General features: G+C 42.3%; 1 protein-coding gene across 2 annotated transcripts in view; it reads left to right on the top strand.

Moving 5' to 3' along the window:
• The window catches only part of vwa8 (von Willebrand factor A domain containing 8), a 207,607-nt gene extending 199,382 nt beyond the window's left edge, over nt 1-8,225 (top strand). The window contains exons 43-45 of one of the 2 annotated variants that reach the window (XM_078409360.1): nt 22-120; nt 3,606-3,844; nt 7,065-8,225. In XM_078409360.1, coding sequence (XP_078265486.1) covers nt 22-120; nt 3,606-3,844; nt 7,065-7,173 — 447 coding nt within the window. In that variant the 3' untranslated portion in view covers nt 7,174-8,225. The remainder of the gene's footprint in view (nt 1-21; nt 121-3,605; nt 3,845-7,064) is intronic. The other variant, XM_078409361.1, reaches the window with a different exon arrangement.
• The last annotated feature ends 12,745 nt before the right edge of the window (nt 8,226-20,970 follow it).

Raw genomic sequence — 20,970 nt, 5'->3', positions numbered from 1 at the left:
TGCACTGTTTTATCTCTTCAGTATGACATTGTTGGTCACTCAGGAGATGGATTCAACATTGAACTAGTCAGAAGTGAAAAGATTCCCAAAAACAACAAGGAGAGACTGCAGATTATCAAGGTAATTTGTTTTGCTATTTTGGTTCTCACTGAACTGGCTTTCAGTTATAGGGGTTCATGAGGTCAGGTCTGCACTGCAGACAGGAGTAGACGGTAAGACAGTAAATAATTTTAAATTTGATGCTAATGGAAATTTTCAGGTGAGGATGTGGAGCCAAGGTAAGGCAAATGAAGTTAAGATGCTGATTAATCAAAGGTAGACAAAAAATGCTGGAGTAACAGCGGGACAGGCAGCATCTCTGGAGAGAAGGAATGGGTGACATTTCGGGTCGTCAGTCTGAGGAAGGGTCTCGACTCGAAACGTCACCCATTCCTTCTCTCCAGAGATGCTGCCTGTCCCACTGAATTACTCCAGCATTTTGTGTCTACCTTCGATTTAAACCAGCACCTGCAATTCTTTCCTGCTGATTAATCAAGATCCATTAGATTGTTTAATTGGCTCCAAGGCTGATGGCTGACCCCAATTCTAATGAGTACAAAAACCACACTCATCACATACATTGTAAGATGCAACCTAGTAGCAGAAAGGCTCATGAGGATCAGCAGCAAAGGCAGCCTGGCCAGTCTGATGCGGCTAATGTGATGAGTTCCGACAAAGAGTCTCCAATCTGAAACTTTAATTCAGTTTATTTTTCCGTAGATATTGCCTGACCTGCTGAGTATTTCCAACATTTTCTGTTTTATTTCTTATTTCCCGCATGTGCTCTTTTTATTTTCATGGCTAGTGTACACCTCATCTCATTACCTGATTCACCAATCTTAAGATTGCAAACTGCAAAACCTTATCCACGATTATTTGTTGAGGATAGAGTTGCAGATTTGATTATCTTGGTCAAACCGCTGTAAAAGCCACTACTTAAATTAATTTGAACGGTGCATTGTAGAGCTTTGATAACATTAAGTTCTGGGATGCAGTATAGACTGGTATATTGGAGATATCTGTGATGGTGCACCTCAGCTCAATGCTCCAAAGGCATTCTGCAGCACTGTTATCTATCTCCAAGGGACCAATGTTACAGTTGCTCCTGAGTGCAAGTGCCTTGCAGTCAGTCATCTTCTCTCTCTGATTCACATGCAGTACTAGTGAGTCTCAATCAATACTCTGCCAATCTCTGTCGTACCAAAACACTACTGTCAAACAGTCTCATTCAATTGCCTCATATCGCTATGTGACTTCCAATCAGTGCTGTCTGTCTGTGTCTCTCTATCGCTCTTTTTCTTCCTCAGTGCGTCATAAAAACATACAGCACGGAAACAGGCCATTTGGCCAACACGTCCATGTTGACCAGTGGACACCCATCCATATTAATGGTGTCTTCTGGCAGCTTTCCTGTAGCCTTCAATACCTGGGTGAACCAAGTGCTCATCTAGACACTTCTTAAACACTGTCAGCAACTCTGCAGCAGAGCAATCTAGGTACTCTCCAGTCTCTGGGCGAAAACGATCACCCTCAGATCCCTCCAAATCTCTTTCCCCTTATCCTAAATCTATGTCTTCTAGTTTCATTAATCTCTGATAAGAATCATACAGTTATAGCATAGAAACAGGTCGTTCGGCCTACTGTGTCTTTGCCAACCATCATGTTTATCTATACCAATCCCACTTTCCTGCATTAATTCCATATCCTCTATTTCCTGCTCATTCAATGTCCTATTCAGATGCCTCATAAATGTTGTTACTGTTCCTGCTTCCACCACCTACCCTAACTGCTCATTCCAGATACCAGCTATGCTTTGAAAAATATACCCTTCAGATGCCCTTTAAACCTTCTCCCTCTCACCTTAAATCTATGGCCTCTTGTTTTGGACACCCTTTGAGCTATCTATCCTGTATGCCTTTCATCATTTTATATACTTCTACCATGTCACCTCTCAATCTTCTTGACACCAGGGTAAACAGAGGAAGCATATCCAGTCTCTTCTTATAAAAATTTAAAGGGAACAGAGGGACAAATGTTTCACAAAAAGGGTAGTATGTATGTGGAAAGAACTGCCAGAGAAAGTGGTAGAGACAAGTACAAGTAGAACATTTAAAAAACATTTGGACCGGTACATGGGTAAGAAAGAATTAGAGGCATTGGGGCCAAATGCCGACAAGTAGAACTAGCATGGGTAGGCGCCTTGGTCAGCATGGACCAGTTGACTATGACTATATTATGTTGAGTATACTAGGACTCTATAATTCAAGCTATCCAATCTAGATAATAATAATAATAATAATAATAATAATGCATTACATTTATATAGCGCTTTTCAAACACTCAAAGACGCTTTACAGGGATTTCTAGAACATAGAGAAGTGAATAAATAGATAAATAAGTAGACGAACAGAGAAAGGAGACAGAAGGTGAGGTGACCTTCAGTGGTTGAAGGCAGTGCTGAAGAGGTGAGACTTCAGTGATGTTTTGAATGTGGTGAGTGAGGAGGAGTCTCTGACGGTTTGGGGTAATGAGTTCCATAGGGTGGGAGCAGCGATGGAGAAAGCCCTGTCCCCCCAGGATCTGAGTTTGGTCCGGATGGGGGGGGGACAGGAGATTGGCAGCAGCAGAGCGGAGGGTGCAGGTGGGAGTGTGCCTGTGGAGGAGGTCAGTCAGGTAGGATGGGGCCAGGTTATGGAGGGCTTTGTAGGTCATGAGGAGGATTTTGTATTGGATTCTCTGGGGGATGGGGAGCCAGTGAAGTTTGTAAAGGACGGGGGTGATATGGTCACGGATCGGGGAGTGGGTGAGTAGACGGGCAGCGTCTAATGACCTAATGAATCTCTTCTGCACCCTTTCAAGTGCTATCATTGCTTTGTTCTCATATGGTGACCAGAGCTGCATGCATTATTCCAGCTGACCAATATTTTATTAAGTTAGAGCATAATCTCCCTTCACTTGTATTCAATGGCCAATTAATGAAGGCCAGTATCCCCTATGCCTGATTAACCATGTTTCTACCTGTGCAGCTATCTTAAGATCATTAATCTTTGGACTTGAACACCAATGTTCCTCAATATTACCTGGGACCTTACCATTCATGTTATATGTCCTAGCCTCACTAGTGTTCCCCAAATGCATCACTTCACACTTATCAGCAATGAACTCCATCTGCCATTTCTCAGCCTAATTCACCAATACATTAATATCACCCTGTATCCTAAGACTAACCTGCACACTGTCAACAGCTCCATCAATCTTTATGCCATCTGCACGGATCTGATCCTCTTGAGCATTATTGTCTGCTCGTCTCTGACTCTTTACAGATACCATTTGCCAATTGCGCTCTTTGAATAGAAACCCAGCTGGCTGCCACACTTTTCCATGTCCCTTACTCAGTGCCATCAGCCAATTTTCTCTGTGATTCCCAGTCATCCCGTAATAATTCAAATGCTCGTCTTTGACAGGAAGCACTGATTAGAAGTTACTGTCCAGTGTGTGTGTGTGTGTGTGAGTGTATGTGAGTGAGAGAGAGAGACCTGTCACTGATAAACTTTTTTTTTGTTTAGACAATGCATGCCCATGCCCAGTTCTGTATGAGTGGAGATCACACTCTCGAAGGGACAGAACATGCTATCCAAGAGATTGCCAGAGAAGAGGCAGATGAGCATTTTGTCATTGTGCTGAGTGATGCTAACTTGGAGCGATACGGTATAAGCTCCACAAGGTTTGCCCAAGCCCTGACCTGCAATCCTCAAGTTAATGCCTTTGCCATTTTCATCGGATCCCTGGGCAATCAAGCAGAAAGGTATTTGCACTATATATTGTGAATTTTGTATATTCCTTACATGTGTATTCCACATTCCCACAGAATGTTTAATTCTATATTAGAAACCTGTGTTCAAGTTTCACTCCAGAGAGCTGAGCCCACACCTCAGGCCAATACTCCTGTGTGGACCAAGGGGATGCTGCATGCTTGGAGATGCACGTCTTTACTCTGCGAAGTTCAACCGAGGACAATCTAGTGCTTGTTTGCCTCTTGTGGCAGATCCGTGGCTGAAGTAAATCAAGGTGTATAACTGGAAATTAGACCATTTTGGGGAGAATAATCAAATGAATTTTCTAAAGAAAATTTGCTTACTTTGTACCTTTGTCCTCTCATATCTCTAAGCCATCCAGCAGTATTTTTCTCTAAATGTTCATCTGCATCATGCCTGTCTTTGCAGGACACGATTCCTCTGGAGAGGGGATTAATCGGTGTATTGTTTGGGATGGAAGGGACTTGTTGTCCCTGATGAGGGACCTGACAGTTGCACAAAAGTATGTGGGATATAGATAGGGAAGATAATGCTCCCCACAGCAGTGTCTAAAACGAGATGGCATAGGCTTAAAGCAAGGAGCCCGAGGCATAAAGGATAGCATAGATGGTAGGCATGGACATGGTCAGCTGAAGGGTCTGTTTCTGTTTCCTATGACTCAAACTTGTGAACAACAAACTCAAATAAACCACAATATAATAATGATCAGATAGTGGGTGTTGATCAAAGATTTAATTTTACCTAGAACACTGGAGATATCTCTCTTTCTCTCTGAATTACTGTTCATAGAGCCATCCAACAGACCCTTCAGCCCACCAAGTCCGCATCAAACATCAAGCACTCATTCTGATCATCAAGCCCCCATTATCCATGTTTGAGAGATAGTTTGTATCCATCTGAGCTAGTCAATTTGACATTTTGAATGAAACGTGAAACCTTTGACAGTGCAACACTCCCTCAGTACCTCATGAGTGGGACAAACCCAAAATCTTCTGACACAGAGCTGGAGTGATACAAACTGAACCACGATAACAAAGAGAACTGATGCTGCGAATATGAAGAGGATGTGGGGAAGAGTGTTTAGGAAAGAACTGCAGATGCTGGAGTGTCCCAGTTCTCGGCATATCTCCCCTTTAACTTTAAAATCTTCAATGCCCCACCATCTACCCTTTACGCAGGATCTGCAGACAGGCCACTGGCCCCTCTCTGCCTCCACCAACAGTACGATCTTCTATTCTGTTCTCTCGAATTTGCTGAAACTTTTCTGTTTAAATCTCAACCTGTTGGGTTTTCTCCGAGATCTTCGGTTTCCACCCACACTCCAAAGACATACAGGTTTGTGGGTTAATTGGCTTGGTAAATGTAAAAATTGTCCCTGGTGGGTGTAGGATAGTGTTAATGTGTGGGGATCGCTGGTCAGCGCGGACCCGGTGGGCCAAAGGTCCTGTTTCCACGCTCTATCTCTACACTAAATTAAACTGTTCCTGTCTGCCTCATTGGGATGAGGAATTAAACAAAATACTGCCCTCTGTGCCAGGCACCACTGCTCGGTTAGGGTTTTTGGGCTTTATAGTGGGTGCACAATTACACAGAGTAAATGGGTTAAATTGGTCCTTAGATTAGTTTTATTTATCCCTCTTGATTATGGACGACGAAGGAGCATTTGAAGTGTTCAAATGATGCAAGGGTAGAAAGAGTGAAATTAATTCCTCAGGTGGAGGAGATTTTAAATACTTCCTTGAGGTATAGCAGCCCTAGAATTCATTTCCCATCCTAATTCCCCTCGATATAGTCCAGAACACTGGCTGGCCCATCACCAGTCCTTCAGTAGGTTAGAACAAGGCATCTCCTTGAACTGCTGAGGACAGTGAGCTAAGTGTGGAGCATTTTGGCTCGGGCGTTTCAGAATGAGGAGTGATCCTATTGAAGCATGTAAGATCCTAAGATGGCTTGACAGGGTAGATGTTTCCACCAGTGGGAGAGTCATGAGCAAGGGAATATAATTACATCACAATGTGGTCGTCACTTAAAATGGATATGCGTAGAAATTGCTTCTCGCAGAGGGCGATGAAACGTTAGAATTCTCTAACTTGAAGAGTGACGGAAACAAGATCATTGGAGGTAGATGCTCTTTTGAAATATCATGGAATTAGGGGCTGTAGAGAATCAGCACAGAAGAGTTGAGACCTGAGGCTGGTCAACTATGATCATACTGAATGGCTGGGGAGGCTTGAGGGGCCGAGTGGCCTATTCCTGTTTTCTTATGTTCAAAATATTTCCAATTCAGAATTTTGTTTTCAGAAAAAAGGGATAAAATATACATTATATATTCAATGAGGAAACCAGGAGGCATTTCACGGGGGAAAGACTAGATTAATTCAAAATTTCATTTAACAAATGGATGGATTTTGATCTAGGAAGAGTATTAGAATTAATAGAACCGAGATCAGCAATTGGTTAAACTTCAGATGAGCTGTGACCTAATGAGATATTGGAGTAGGGCTGGGATGCTGGTTGGCCTACCTCTGTTCCCAAGTTCCCATGTGCAGGTATAGGAAGCTCATTCTCATATTCCTACACCTTCCTCATATATTCTGAGGTTCAAATGAAATCTATGTGCAAACCATACCCTTGTATGATGGCTGTCAGTGGCACTAATAATTCAGTAAGCTTCTGGGGGGTTTTATTGCATGTTCCTGTTCATTATCAATCATATCATGGCAATTAATTGTGAGCAGAGTCTTAATTTAAATAAACTGTAAAATTCTACCCAAAAAAAGTCAAAATACATTTGACATTCTGGTTACCTTGGTTACCTTGGTTCATCGATGATTTGTTATTACCATCAGGAAATTCTGTAGTGTAGAATGATTTGTTATTGCCACCGGGGGATTCCTGGATACAATAGTATGTGAATATTGCTTAAACCCCCTTTCTAAGAGCTGCCACGATGCTGTGTGTGTTGAATTATGGTGAGTGGCTTCTGAATGCAAAGACTCAAAAAAGAGCTCTTATGCTTGAAAGGAGCCTGGGATTTAGTCTCCGAGTGCTTCCTCTCACTGCTGTTGTCAAATGCCTGGATTATGTTTGAAGGAATGGCATGTATTGTTAAGTTATACAACAACCAAAAAAAAGCTCCCTTTCTGAAAAGAAGACTCTCAAAGCTTCTGCGGTATATAATTTGCAATGTTAATTTGCCTTGGATTCCAGGCTCCAACAGACCCTGCCGGCTGGAAGGTCCTTCGTTGCCATGGATGCCAAACAAATCCCACAGATTCTACAGCAGATCTTCACATCCACTCTGCTGTCAGCAGCCTAGAACTGCCTTAGTAGGAATGACGTGTGCCCAGGAGATGATGGAAAAAGAAACACGATTAATTCATCTCTGTTTGCAGGATGGTCCAAGCACCTGTACAATGATGCCACTGCATTTAGTTGTTCATCTGTGTTCAGTATTGGGACAAAGACATGAAGAGTCTCTAACCAAACAGCTTTACTAATTAAGCGCTCTGAGTAAAACATTGCAGTGCCTTTCAATAATCTCTTTATGAAATTACAAGCTGATTGCTAAATTGTACATGTGCAATAAATAGTGCGTCGCAGATAAGTAGTTTTTAGTAAACCTCTGGCCTTCTAAAGTTCAAAGACAAAGTATTTAAAATGTTTCTTCTAATTACAAACCAATGTGAAGTGTTTGGAAATCAGAATGAGTTGTGGATCCTGCAGCAAGAAGCAAACTTGATGTAGACATATTCAAGGTACTTGTTTGAATTATGCTCACTTCCCGTGTGGTAAACGGAGGGTGGATGAGACAGTATGTTGCAGAGGGATGGTGCAATGAAAGCCAGCGACTGCAGCCTCTGACTGAAGGGAGCAGGGCTCCCAGCCTTCATAGTGCCGATCTGAAGCAGCAATGATGTCTAAAAGTAAAGAAAAGCAACTGATGTTCATCCAACTATTCTTGATCTTCACAGTGCCTCTTTCGAAGCACTTGGGCATTCTATGACTTAGGACTGAAAACCAGCTAGTATATAATTTCCTCATTTCTCAGATTTTATTTTCACATAAATGTACAGGAGGAATCTGCTGAATATCCTGGGATGTCGTTCCTGGGAAAATCTTTTTGCCAGATTCCATCCACCAGTTATAACAGTAAGTTAGATCTCTGAATTATCTCTGTTCAATGCTTAAGAAGGTCCATCTTCACTATATTGTAATTTATCTGTAAAGAGAACTAAGATGTAAAGTAGATATTGATTGCTCTTTCATAAAGCTGAATGTAAATTATATATTGGTCAAATGGTAATATAATTCATGATGTGTGATAACAAAATAAAGTTCAATCTGTGTATTATCTCAGAAAGAACATCTTCGCTGGGGTTTATGGTCATCTCGTGTCCAATGTAAACTCTAAAGCTGGCTGCCAGGTATGTCCAGTGCCATTTTGCAAGTCGTTGATTTACTCAGGATGCTGTGGATCAACCATGCCTCAGCTGGTGGCATTCTCAACTCTCATTTCAGAAACCTGAACATAAAACTACAGGCTAACACTGCACCTTAGGTGGGTCCTCAGAGATGCTGTCCTTTGGATGAGATTTAAACAGATAGCCTGTCTGTCCTCTCAGGTAGATGTAAAAGACCTTCCTTGTATCATAGGGCATGGGCATTCTCATCTGACGTCCATCTGGTTTATCCATTATTTGACACTGCCAAAATTGATTCACTATGTATTATTTTTAGTTACAATTAAAACCAGTGACAACACTTCAAAAGTACCTAAAGCAGAAAATACTGAAACAATCAGCAAGCCAGACAGCATCTGCAGAGAGAGCAAGAGACAGAGTTAGCATTTCAGGTCAATGATGCTTCTTCTGAATTAGGAAATGTTAGAAAGCAAACAAGTAGCATAAAAGGGATATGATGGAAAGAACAAAGGGAATGTTTTTTTAAAGAAAATCATTCTGGAGTTATTTGAACATGAATGGAGCACGTTTTTGGTTTCAATTGAAGGATTGACGGCACCAGAGCATGTGACCCTATGCGTGCTGGTCCCAGAGGAGGATCTACTATCATCCAATACAATTGCCCTCCTCTTCTAAATGTCTTTCCAGCTGTACCTATTGTGCTAGGATTTGCCATGATTATATTTATGTATAACTCGGCGGGTGTGGACCCGTTGGGTCCAAATCTACGGGCCTGGCAACCCTCCGTGCAAACCCCCCCACTCACGCACTCCATCCCCCCTTCAACTCCCCTTATCCTCCCCTCACCCCTCTCATCCACTCCATCCCCCCTTATCCCCCTACCCCTCCCCCCCACTCACCCGCTTTACCTCCCCCCCCCCCCCGCCGTTTGCACCATGGCAAAGTCAAAATATCATGTCGAAGCATGGTAAGTCGGGGAGCATCTGTATTAGATCACATGGCCGGAAGTGAGCTGCAGCTCGCCACGGATCGCTGCCGTTTGCACCATTGCAAAGTCTAAATATCGTAAGTCGAAGCATGGTAAGTTGGGAAGCACCTGCATTAGATCAACGGGCCCCAACTGCGCACGCGCGGACCTTCTCCCTTTGTGTCGTTGAAAACACAGCTCGGTGGAGACAGCCAACTTGTTTGACCCTCTGCCGCCACACTGCACCACGGGAGGAAGGTCAGGCACGCCGAGATGGGCGGCAGTCCTCCCAGCGGGGGGAGGGGGGAGGAGGAGTGCATTTATTAAAATTAGTGGCAGCTCGTCGGCTCAGCAGCCCCTCCCCCCCCCCCATTGGCCGCCGCTCCCGTCACTCGGGCGGGTCGTGCCCCCGGCGGCCATCGTGGGCCCCACCCTCCTCATTGGCCGCCACTCCTGTCACTCGGGCAGGTCCCATTGTGACGTCAAACGCGGCGGATGGCCAGGAGAAATGGAAAAGTTAATTTTTAAACTTTAAAATGTCAATAACTTAAAAAATATAAGACCAATTTGAATGAAACATGAAATACAAACCCCAAGGACAATGGTGAGTAAGGTGGGCCTAAAATTGTCGCACTATCGTGTACCGTTTTGGCTGTGGGATCAATGGGGGCACAAACTCGGTCGCCTCGGCAGAAGTCGAACCATCTGACCGTGGGAGAAGCATGGGGGAAGAGAGAAGAAATGTTCTTGCCTTCCATCACGGTGAAGGAGTGTGGAGGAGTCACTGTGATGGATGTTTGTGTTAAAATTGTGTGTCTTGTGTCTTTTACTCTACTGTTTTGGCTGCGTGGCAAATGATTTTCGTTCAATTCATTTTGAATGACAATAAAGGTAATTCAATTTAATTCAATTCAACATACGGTATAAACAAACGGAGGAATAAACAAACAGGGGAACAAACAAGATGAGAGTTTTAGTAATATAAAGATAGATAGATATTGTGTAAGAAGGAACTGCAGATGCGGGTTTAAACCGAAAATAGACTCAAAGCTGGAGTAACTCAGCGGGTCAGGCAGCATATCTGGAGAAAAGGAATAGGTGAGGTTTCAGGTCATAGAAACATAGAAAATAGGTGTAGGAGGAGGCCATTTGGCCCTTCGAGCCAGCACCACCATTCATTGTGATCATGGCTGATCATCCACAATCAGTAACCTGTGCCTGCCTTTTCCCCATATCCCTTGATTCCACTAGCCCCTAGAGCTCTATCTAACTCTCTTTTAAATTCATCCAATGAATTAGCCTCCATTGCTTTCCGTGGCAGAGAATTCCACAAATTCACAACTCTCTGGGTGAAAAAGTTTTTTCTCACCTCAGTTTTAAATGGACTCCCCTTTATTCTTAGGTTGAGACCCTTCTTCAGACTGATAGTCAGGGGAAAGGGAAACAAGAGATATAGAATGTGATATAGCGAGATTTATATATCTTTAGAGAGATATGTGTTCTTTATCTCTTCATCGGAGGAACTCCGTGCGTATGTAATGTTCGGTGTATAATAACACAATGGTAAAATGCCTTAACGTTCAGCCAAGTTCAAGTAAAAACAAATTGGTGTGTGCGCAAATCAGTCAGTACTTGACAGCCAGTACTGTCAACTCGCTTCTTCAAGGGTCAGAGTCAAATGACATATCAATTTTAAAAATGTAGGGAATTGGAGCTACAAATGGTGACAGCAGATGGAACCCTGTGTGGCACCAGTGTTGTTTACAGCTTAAAAATAACCAATGGATCACGTGAAGTTGAGATCCAACTATCCTGTTAACAAATGTAATATTTCCTCACGTATAACCCTGCATCTGAGGTTAATAAAGGCAAGTGGAATTGGGCCAAGAGAATGAAGATGTGGGCCAGATGAAAGTGGCCATTTGTAGTGAAACTAGTAAACTCAGGTGCTGAGAATAACATATGTCAGGGGGCAGTTGCCATTGTTGCCCACAAACTGGCAACCTAACTTCAAAGCCTAACCTCAGACACGATCTCTTCCATACAAATGCATGCTGACTATTCCTAATCAGCCTCTGTCTAACCAAATGCCTATATATCTCATCCTGCATATCTCAATCCTCTCCAATAACTTACCTACCACAGATGTTAGGCTCACTGGTCTATCGTTCTTAGGTTTTTCTTTGCAGCCTTTCTTAAATATAGGCACAACATTAACCACCCTCCAATCATCTGGCATCTCACTCATGTCTAGTGATGACTCGTATATCTCAGCTCGAGCTCCTGCAGTTTCTTCTCTAGCTTCCCACAGTGTCCTCAGATATATTTGATCAGTCCCTGGAGACGTATACACCAGAGGCTATCCAGCACTTCCTCGACTATAATACAGACTGTCATCGAGACATCTCCATTAACTGTCCCGTTCTCTAACCTTCATATCTTTCTCTACAGTAAAAAAAACAGAGGAGAAATACTCATTGTTTAGTTTAGTTCTGTTTATTGTCACGTGGTATGGTGAAAAGCTTTTGTTGCACGCTCACCAATCAGGAGAAAGACCATACATTGGTTACAATCGAGCCATCCACAGTGTACAGATGATACAGGATAAAGGGAATAATGTTTAGTGCAAAGGTTGAGGACCTTGCCTTTTCTGCGGCTCCACACAAAGATAATCATTTTTGTTTCTGAGGGGCGCTATTCTCTCTCTAATAATATTGTTTCCACTAATGTACATAAATTAAGGAGAATCCTCAGAGATTTTATCTGCTGGAGCTATCTTCTACCCCCTTTTTGCCTGCTTGATTTCTCTCTCCAGTATGCTCCTCAGTCCCCTAAACTCCTCCAGGGACACATTTGATCCCGATTGCCTTTACCTGGCCCATGCCTCCCCTCTCTTGACCAGAGTCGCAATTTCTCTCGTCATCCAGGCTTCCTTACTCCCACCTGCCTTGCCTTTCACTCTAACAGGAACTTGCATTCCTTGAACTCACAAGATAGATCAGCATATCTAATCCAATGCTTTCCCTAACTTTGGCAGTTCCCTGAAAGAGAGATTTTAATAAAGTAGGTAACAAGGAAACTGACTTACAAGAACATCCGGGTGGCGCTTCGATGGCAGCCTCGCCTAGAGTCTGTTTGTCCTTTTCGTCTTTTTTGGTTATTTTTAGTGACTTTAAAAGTATGTGTTGATGTTCTTTGGTTTGTTTTATGTGGCGAGGGGATCGGGGGAAACTTTTTTCAATCTCTTACCTTGCCAGAGATGCGATTGTTTTCCAGATCGTATCTCCGGTCGCTCTGCGGCCTAACATGGAGCTGGAGGCCTTGCTCGGGACTGACTTTGAGCCTCACCGCGGGGCATGGACTTACCATCAGAGGCGATTCCTTGCCTGGGATCGACGCTCCAACCGCAACCTGCGGACTTTACCATCAAGGAGCTCGCAGTCTCGGGCTGCGAACCTTTACCATTTGAAAGACTTGGATTGTTTTCCATACAGCGCAAAAAGTTAAAGGAGGGTTATGTACAGGTGACCGAGGCCATATTGGATGATGGAGTAAAGAAGGATAAATTGTTTCCAATGTCAGGAAGGTCAGTAACCAAAGGGCACAAACTGAACATAATCGGCAAAGCAGGCAGACTTTCTACAGGGAGTTTTCTGAAGTAGTAGTGGAAGCTAATTCAGGAGAAACTTCCAAAGGAATTTGGGAAAACTGTGGTTCATGAGGAGTAGGACTAATTTGATAATTTTTCCTAGTATTGGAATAGTTGCAGAAACAAGGAACTGCAGATGCTGGTTAGAATACAAAAGGACACAGAATGCTGGAGTAACTCAGCTGGTCAGGTAGCATCTTCGTAGAACATGGATAGGTGATGTTTTGGGTCGACAACCTTCTACGGACTGGGTTGGGCTGAATCATGCCGTCCTGTGGTATTTAGTTATCCAACTATGGACTTGGAGCCAGATTTCACCGAAGGTCATTGGAATGAATTCCTCTGTGCAACTGGGGCTATTGAAATCACCATCACATAATTTACACATGATCTGACTGGGACAAATTTGACCCAATGACTCTTCTGTCACATTGCATGGAAAAATGATTGCATGCTTGTTCTGATTGCAGTAAAGCCAAGCACAGTCGCCTTGCTGTGTAATTGATGTGACTCTGTTTCCAGCATTGTGACTCATCTTGTATTTTCTCTTCCTCCCTTCTTCAGAATTGTTCCCTGTGTGGAATATATTTAATACTCGTGTTCGGCTGCCTTGTTTTCAGGAGCTAGCAACCTTCCAGCACCAGCGTGGAGCTCATTTACTTTCGGTTCCTTGAAAGGCAAGGAAGAACCAGCTGTCCTTTCACCTAACATATTCCATAGTCGCTCGCTGCCGCCCACCCAAAAAAGATGAGATTTATTGAAGTGAGTAATGGGGTTGAATCTCACCATAATCACCAGGTTACCAAGGTCAGCTTCTTCAAACAGGTGGCATTGAACGTCATGTTCCTGGTCATGAGTCCGTCGAATGTTCCTGGCAATCAATGAAATCACCATCACGTAACTCACACATGATCTGACAGGGACAAAATTAACCCATTGACTCCTCCATCACATTGCTCAGAAAAATGATGCCTGATAGTCTTTAAATAAGTTTGCTATTCAAGACCTCACACTTGTTCTGAATGCAGTAAAGCCAAGCTAATGATGCATAGTCGCCTTCGCTGTGTAATTGATATGACTCTGTCTCCTGCGGTGGTAATATAAATGTGGCTCATCTTGTATTTTCTCTTACTCCCTTCTCACGAATTTTAAAATACAAATTGAATGATTTTATCGGCAAGATAAAACATATGGAGGATAACTGATTGCACATAATAATTTAAAAATACAAATTGAATGATTTTATCAGCAAGATAAAACATATGGAGGATAACTGATTGCACATAATAAGGGAAGTGAAGGGGCAAATAGTACTAGGGAAGATGTGAACAGTGAAGCAATCATTGAACAAGTAAACATGGTAAGTCTGCGCGAGGGAAAGCTAAGATTACCGTGGGATCAACTAAAAGCTTCAAGAGAGAATGAAGCATAGTCATTTATGAAGTAATCGAAAAACTGGCAAAAGTCTTTTGAATTAATTAAATGATAATCAAGGACAGGTTGCAAAGGACTTGTTAGGAATGGAGGAAATATTAAATCGGTTGTGTTTTCAGTTTTATTGATTTCTTTCAACTATTAGAATGTCTGATAAAAGAACTAACAATATTAAGTTACACGAAAATATTGTCTTAGATATAATTAGGAAGTTGAAAATAGAATATTGGAGATGAACGGTCTGAGCATCCTTAGGAGCTTGGAATGCTTCTCGTGTCAGTCTAGTTCACATATTTACCGCAGTTATAAGCAGAAGGAATGACTGAACGGGAATTAATGTGACCTGATTTTTAAACACAAAACCTGGTGATTGGCTCAATTGCTTGGCGTAAATAATAAAAAAAGATGGTTGGTGGAATCATTCCAAATGCGCTGTATGATTCTTTGAATCGAAAGGGAAGGCCAACTCAACATGGCTTCAGAAGAAGGAGGTCTTGCTGTGTAATTTTGATTAGTAATTTCTGGAGCTGTTGTCAAGATGATGGATTAAGGCATATGGATGAATATGATCAATTTGGACTTTAAAAAAACTTTTGAGAAAGTGCGTCTTTGGGTGCATTTGGCAACTTGTATCGCAGGAAGCTGTTCTACAAGATTAAAGACTTTGGTATTCACACTGCTATTAGGCTGCTAAAAAAATGTCAACAGCAAGTAGTTGATGCTGGATATAGATTTGTTTAGAGATTTGTCAACATGATGAGGTTTTTAAATCCCTTTGATCTTAAGAAAGCTTTAATCAGTATTTGAAGTTATTGGTTGAGATATATTGTAATGTAAACTTGAGCAAAATTTTCTTACTAACCTTACAAACCGTGTTGATATGATCAGTGGTAAACATTAGAACTTTTTATTTTGGAATGGGCGAAAGTAAAATCACAAGTGCCAAAACATAATGATGGCTGATCTTTCTGGATGACATTTATTCAACCATTTATATGTTGAGGGCAGAAGCTGTGAATTAAAAAAATATCCAGCCAGGTGATCAATCGATCTTTGTTTTTGTGTTCTCAAGGATGAAGGAGTGGTGCTCAGGAGGAGTGGTTCCTTTCATTGTCCCAAAGCCCTTCGTAACCATTAGAAATCGTTCTAACATATAATCATTATAGTAATGTAAGAGATAAAGCAGTCCATCTGTGTAAACTCCTTCAAACAGCGGATAAATATCACATAATCTGTCTTGGTAATAAATATTGACCCAACCATGTGAAGAAAGCCTGCCTCTTCTCAGAATAGTATCCTATTTATTTAAATTTATATACATAGTGCCTTTCTGATTCTCAAAGTTTAATGCAGTAACATTCAGATAATCCAACATTCTTGGGATATTGGTAGTGCCCACACTGGCAGACAATCAGGACTTTTGGTTGGTACTCCTATTAATATCCAAATACATTTTGTTTCATCCGTGGCACATAAAATATTATTTTTACAGAGTCATACAGCATGGAAACAGGCCCTTTGGCCAACTCATCTATGCCAAAAAAAGATGTCCTTTCCACACTAATCTCACCTGCATTCATTTGGCCCATATCCCCTAAACCTGTCCTATCCATGTACTTGTCTAAATGTTTCTTAAATGTTGCGATTGTACCTGCCTCAACCACCTTGGCAGCTCGTTCCACCACCTTCCGAGTGGAAAAGGTTGCACTCTGGTTTCTATTAAATCTTTCCCTTTTCACCTTAAACCTATGTCCTCTGGTTATTGATTCCCATACTCTGCGTAAAAGACTCTGTGCATCTACCCCATCTATTCCCTTCATTATTTTATACACATGTATAAGATCACCCCTATGTTCCAAAGAATAAAGTCCTTCGGGCTGTTTAAGTGTTAGAAAAAAAGAAATTCAAAGGTCTCATAGAACTGAGAGATCACAAAGGCCCTGATAAGCATTTGTAGAGGGAAAGTATTGCGGTATTTGGATCTTTTACTGCACAGCACATACATAACATAATACATTTTCTACCTTTGCTATTGAGAGCTCACATAATGTAATATTTTTTGGTCAAGGACATACATTATTTAATACTTCTGAGGAGAACATACTTCGTTTGATACTTGGAGGTAAGACATAACTTGATACTTTCTTTAAAGGGCAACATTTTTAGATACATTTTCAACAGCAGTCACACATAAATTGAAACATTGATCACTCAATATAATATTTTCCTGCAGATCTTACACTGTGATTTCAATGTGATTATCCTGCTTGTTCGCTTTATGCAGCGAGCACAAAGTATTTGATAGTTTATTTGTCGAGGGTTTTGATGATATTTGGTGATTGCAGACAGCAACCAGTCCTGCAGTAGACATAACACTAGTAGTGCAATGGCTTGTGCTGATACCTGTGTGAACTTACTGGAGTTTCAGAGAAATTGGCTGATGACCCTCAGGTGAGTGAACTCAACTCTTGTGTCAGGAAGCAACCTGCTCCCATTTCCTGGGGCCACTCACTCCCGTCTGCTGTTAACGAACCCTCCCTTGTCCTTTGATCACACGTATCCCCATCTTTTGTATGAATTAGCAGCCAATTGCATACATGGAAAAAGCAGCTGGTAAAATTGTTATAAAACTAATTATAGGGCCACAGGCTCAACAGGATTTTGAAAATGAATACTCTTGATGCCCTTGTAAAAAAAATGCATACGTTTACATTCTTTTGTAGGTTCCTGCTGATTATTATTTTAGTATCTAAACTAAAATAATAATTAAAGTTAATTAGTGCACTCTCATATCAGAAACAATACAACCTTAAAATGAACTTATGTTTGGCATAACAATGGCTTATCTGCAGTATGTTCCATTTTTCTCATTCCAACTCTCTTTGCTACTGTAATATAAATCTATTTCAGCCACGAGATGTCAGAAATGATTTAAGCCTTGAAATGGAGTTGATGGCACTCTCCATTCTAGCATAGAATTCACACCCTAAAATGTTTGGAGTCATAGACTTGTTCAGCATGAAAACGGGCCCTTTGGCCAAACCCATTCATGCCGACCAAGGTGCATAGCTGAGCTGGCCCTATATCCCTGCATTTGGCCAAAATCCCTCAAAATCTTTCCTATCCTTGTATCTGCAGAATGTCTTTTAAAAATTGTAATTGTACCCACCTCTACCATTTCCTCTGGCAGTTCATTCCACCGCCCTCTGTGGGAAAAACCTGCTTCGCGGGTCCCCTTTAAATTTTTCCCATCTCACCGTAAATCTATGCTTTCTAGTTTTAGACTCCACCACCTTGGGGGAAAAAAGACTGACCTTATCTCTGCCTCTCATAATTTCATAACCACCAATAAGGACACCCCTCAGCTTCCAGCGTTCCAGGGAAAACAGTCCTTAACTCACCCTGAAGAAGAGTCCTAACCTGAAACATCATCTGTCCATCTCCCTCTATTTTGCCTACCATTATTGTTCATCATTGTTCAAGAATTCACAGGAAATTAAAGTAGAGCATTAGAAATTGGAGCAGAAGTCATCCTTGGGCCTAATCCACTTCACACAGGTATCAGCACAAGCCATTGCACTACTAGTGTAATGCTCAGTACAAGTTCAATGCTAATCCAAACGTGGCCTCACAACTTTCCAATTCTCATTACTTACCTTTGTTTCACAAAAAATCTGTCCATCTCCATATTGGATATTTTTAACAGCCCTCTCAGATAGGGATTTTCTAAGATTCACAACGTTAATTCCTCCTCATCACCACTGGCCACAGTTTACTCCACCAGACCTGCAATGCTCCTTGTATTGATTCTCACCAGATTTGCATCCTATAACAAGTCCACGCGGGGACTCTCCTGTTGACAGTTAGAAAGTCAAGGAAAACATGGTCCCCATTTTGCTGATCCCTGTTCCTGGGGGGGAAAATCTGTCATAAAATTCTGCCTCTCCAAGGTATTGAGGGAATGCAGCACTGTTGTAAGGCATGGCACTTCGGATGAGTGTCACACCAAAGCTGTTGGAAGACATTGCATTTCAGATGAAGATATAGTGCTAATTACCCAGTCATACAAAAGCCATGCCTGCTCTCATGCTTCCATAACAAATGGTGAAGATAGCTACCTCTCTATCAGCATCACTAATTAATTCAGATTTTAAAAAACTTGTGCAAAACAAAGCATTCCAGACCTGTTTCTCTCTCCATAGATGCTGCCTGACCTTGTTGGTCTTTCCAGCATTATCTGGTGCAACCCTACCTACGTCTTCTTCTTACCCTAAGTCAGTGCATCAAACTGAGGGATCACTGGGCCTGTTTACACCCGTGTTGCAGGAGCTCATTTTTCAGTCATGCTTCAGGCCCAAGGACCTTCGTCAATCTGTCGACAATGCACCCAATGGAGAGAGAATGGGATTCAAGGTAAGCAAATGATGTCTCCGGTGCTTCATCAGTGTCGCTCCTAAGTGGCATGAGGAGAGGTTGGTCCCTGACTGGATCATGTTTTTTATTCCACTGATCAGTCTCCTGAACGCATTTACTCCAAGCATCAGGAATATCTTGGGGAAGCTGCAATAGGTGAAACCTATGGACTTGAAGTAGGTGTTTGCAGTTAGGTGGATCAATATAGTGCTAATTACCCAGTCATTACCACTTTGCTGAGTGCAGTCTTGCAGTTCACAAATTTTGTCTCACCTTATGAGTGGTACAGTGGCGTGGCCATTAGTGATAACTCTATCGAACTTGGTTTGATTCAGACCTCCGGTGCTGTCGGTGTGGAGTTAGCATGTTCTCCCCATGACAGCATGGGTTTCCTCCAGGTGCTTCAGTTTCCTCTAACATCCCAAAGTTTGACTGGATTCTGTAAATTGTTCCCCATGCAGATGGGTGCCAGGAGAATGGTGGGGAAGTTAAAGGTGGATAATGGATTAGTATAGACCTAGTCGGCCAATTTCCAAACTGTATGACTCCAAGAACTATTTTCCACATTATCTGCTTCTTCTCAGGAGACAAATTTCTACAGGAAGGCAAATTCGAGAAGGATTTTTTATGTCTAGTTCCAAAGGCTTCAGTGAAGCCAGAAAGGCCATCCGTTGGTGCTATATTTCTAATGGAGTTGCCCCATAGTGAAGATCACATGTGAGTGGGCAGAATCCATCAAGGAGCATTTCTTCCTGATCCTGGAGAACCATCGCTATGACCTTCATTGAGTTGGACAGCAGGGAGAGTCCTCTGTAGTTACCACGTAAGTTCACGTCCTTTCTTGAAAAATGTTAATGCTAATGTCATCGCTGAGTTTCCCTAGAATATCCCTCCTTTCCCAGATGTGGTGGATTCATAACGAAGTCCCCCACTGCCAAGTCTTCGAGCTTCAGCAAGGGTATCATCTGCCCCTAAGGTATTGATTTTCCCGTATGGCGCATGGCCTGCTTGGCTTCCTCACAGTCAGTGTGGGAGTGAATGGGAAATGAATGGGCCACCGTGGGATGGAGTCATGTTGAGGATGGGATCAGGATCAGTGTTGCTTCCCGAAGGTGTTTACTGCCTCTCCCTGATAGGTTCACCTCCATTCTGGTTCCTCAGTGGGGTGTGCCCGTGGGTGTTTGGACATAAGAGCTCACATGTGCCAGGGCCATCCATGATGTGCTGAATCTCCTGCACTATTTCCACCCACCATCTGCACCTTAGGTCTTGGATTTACATTATAACAGAAACCACACTTACAAACAACGGGATTAGCTTTGGAACTTCCTGAGACGGTGAGCATGGTGATTAAAATGTTCCTTTTTTACATCTTCACACATGATTTTACAGAGGATAAATATTTTCCGTTCTGCTCAACACCCAGTGCTAATGGTGATCCATCTGCATCTCTTCCACATCTGGCGCAAAAAGAGGTTTTCCTGCACCTCACTAAATTGAATTCAGATGTTATGGGAGCCTTTAAACTGCTCGGTTTTAGAAATATTTCATACAGCTTTACCCAGCTAATCTCCAAGCTTTCTCAGACTGTGAACAGGAGATTGAATGGTTCAGTTGCCGAGTCACAGTTCTGGAATTAGACCCCCTTGACAGACATGTGCTAAACTGTGAATTTCTTATTTACTGAGCCAATACACAGAGATGTAATACACAGATGCAAGAGGATGCCTGGCTTAGCCCGAGTCATTTTCTGGAGGCTTTATGGCGGCACAGTAGCACAGCCAGAGAGAGCTGCTGCCTCACCGTGCCAGAAATCCAGATTCACTCCTGACCTCGGTTGCTCTCTATGTGATGTTTCCACATTTGCCCTGTGACCATACAGTTTCCTCTGGGTGCTCCAAATTCCTCCCACATCCCAAAGTCCTGCAGGTTGAAGATTAATTGGCCACTGCAGACTACCCCAAGTGTGTTGGTGAGTGGTAGAATTGAGGTGTAGTTTATAGGATTGTGAGATGCATCAATAGGATTTGTATAAATGGGTGGATAACAGTTGATGTGGACTCAGTGGGCCGAAGACACTATTTTCATGCCACACTACTCTCTGACACTGACGCTCGTGAAGGTATGCTTGCCTTCATCGGTCGGAGCATTGAGTATAGGAGACAGGAAATCATGTTGCAGCTTTATAAAACTTTATTTAGGCCAGATTTGGAGTATTGCATACAACTC

This window comes from Rhinoraja longicauda, chromosome 12 (assembly GCF_053455715.1).
Source record: "Rhinoraja longicauda isolate Sanriku21f chromosome 12, sRhiLon1.1, whole genome shotgun sequence".
NCBI lineage: Eukaryota > Metazoa > Chordata > Chondrichthyes > Rajiformes > Arhynchobatidae > Rhinoraja > Rhinoraja longicauda.
This window is presented reverse-complemented; position numbering and strand designations above follow the sequence as displayed.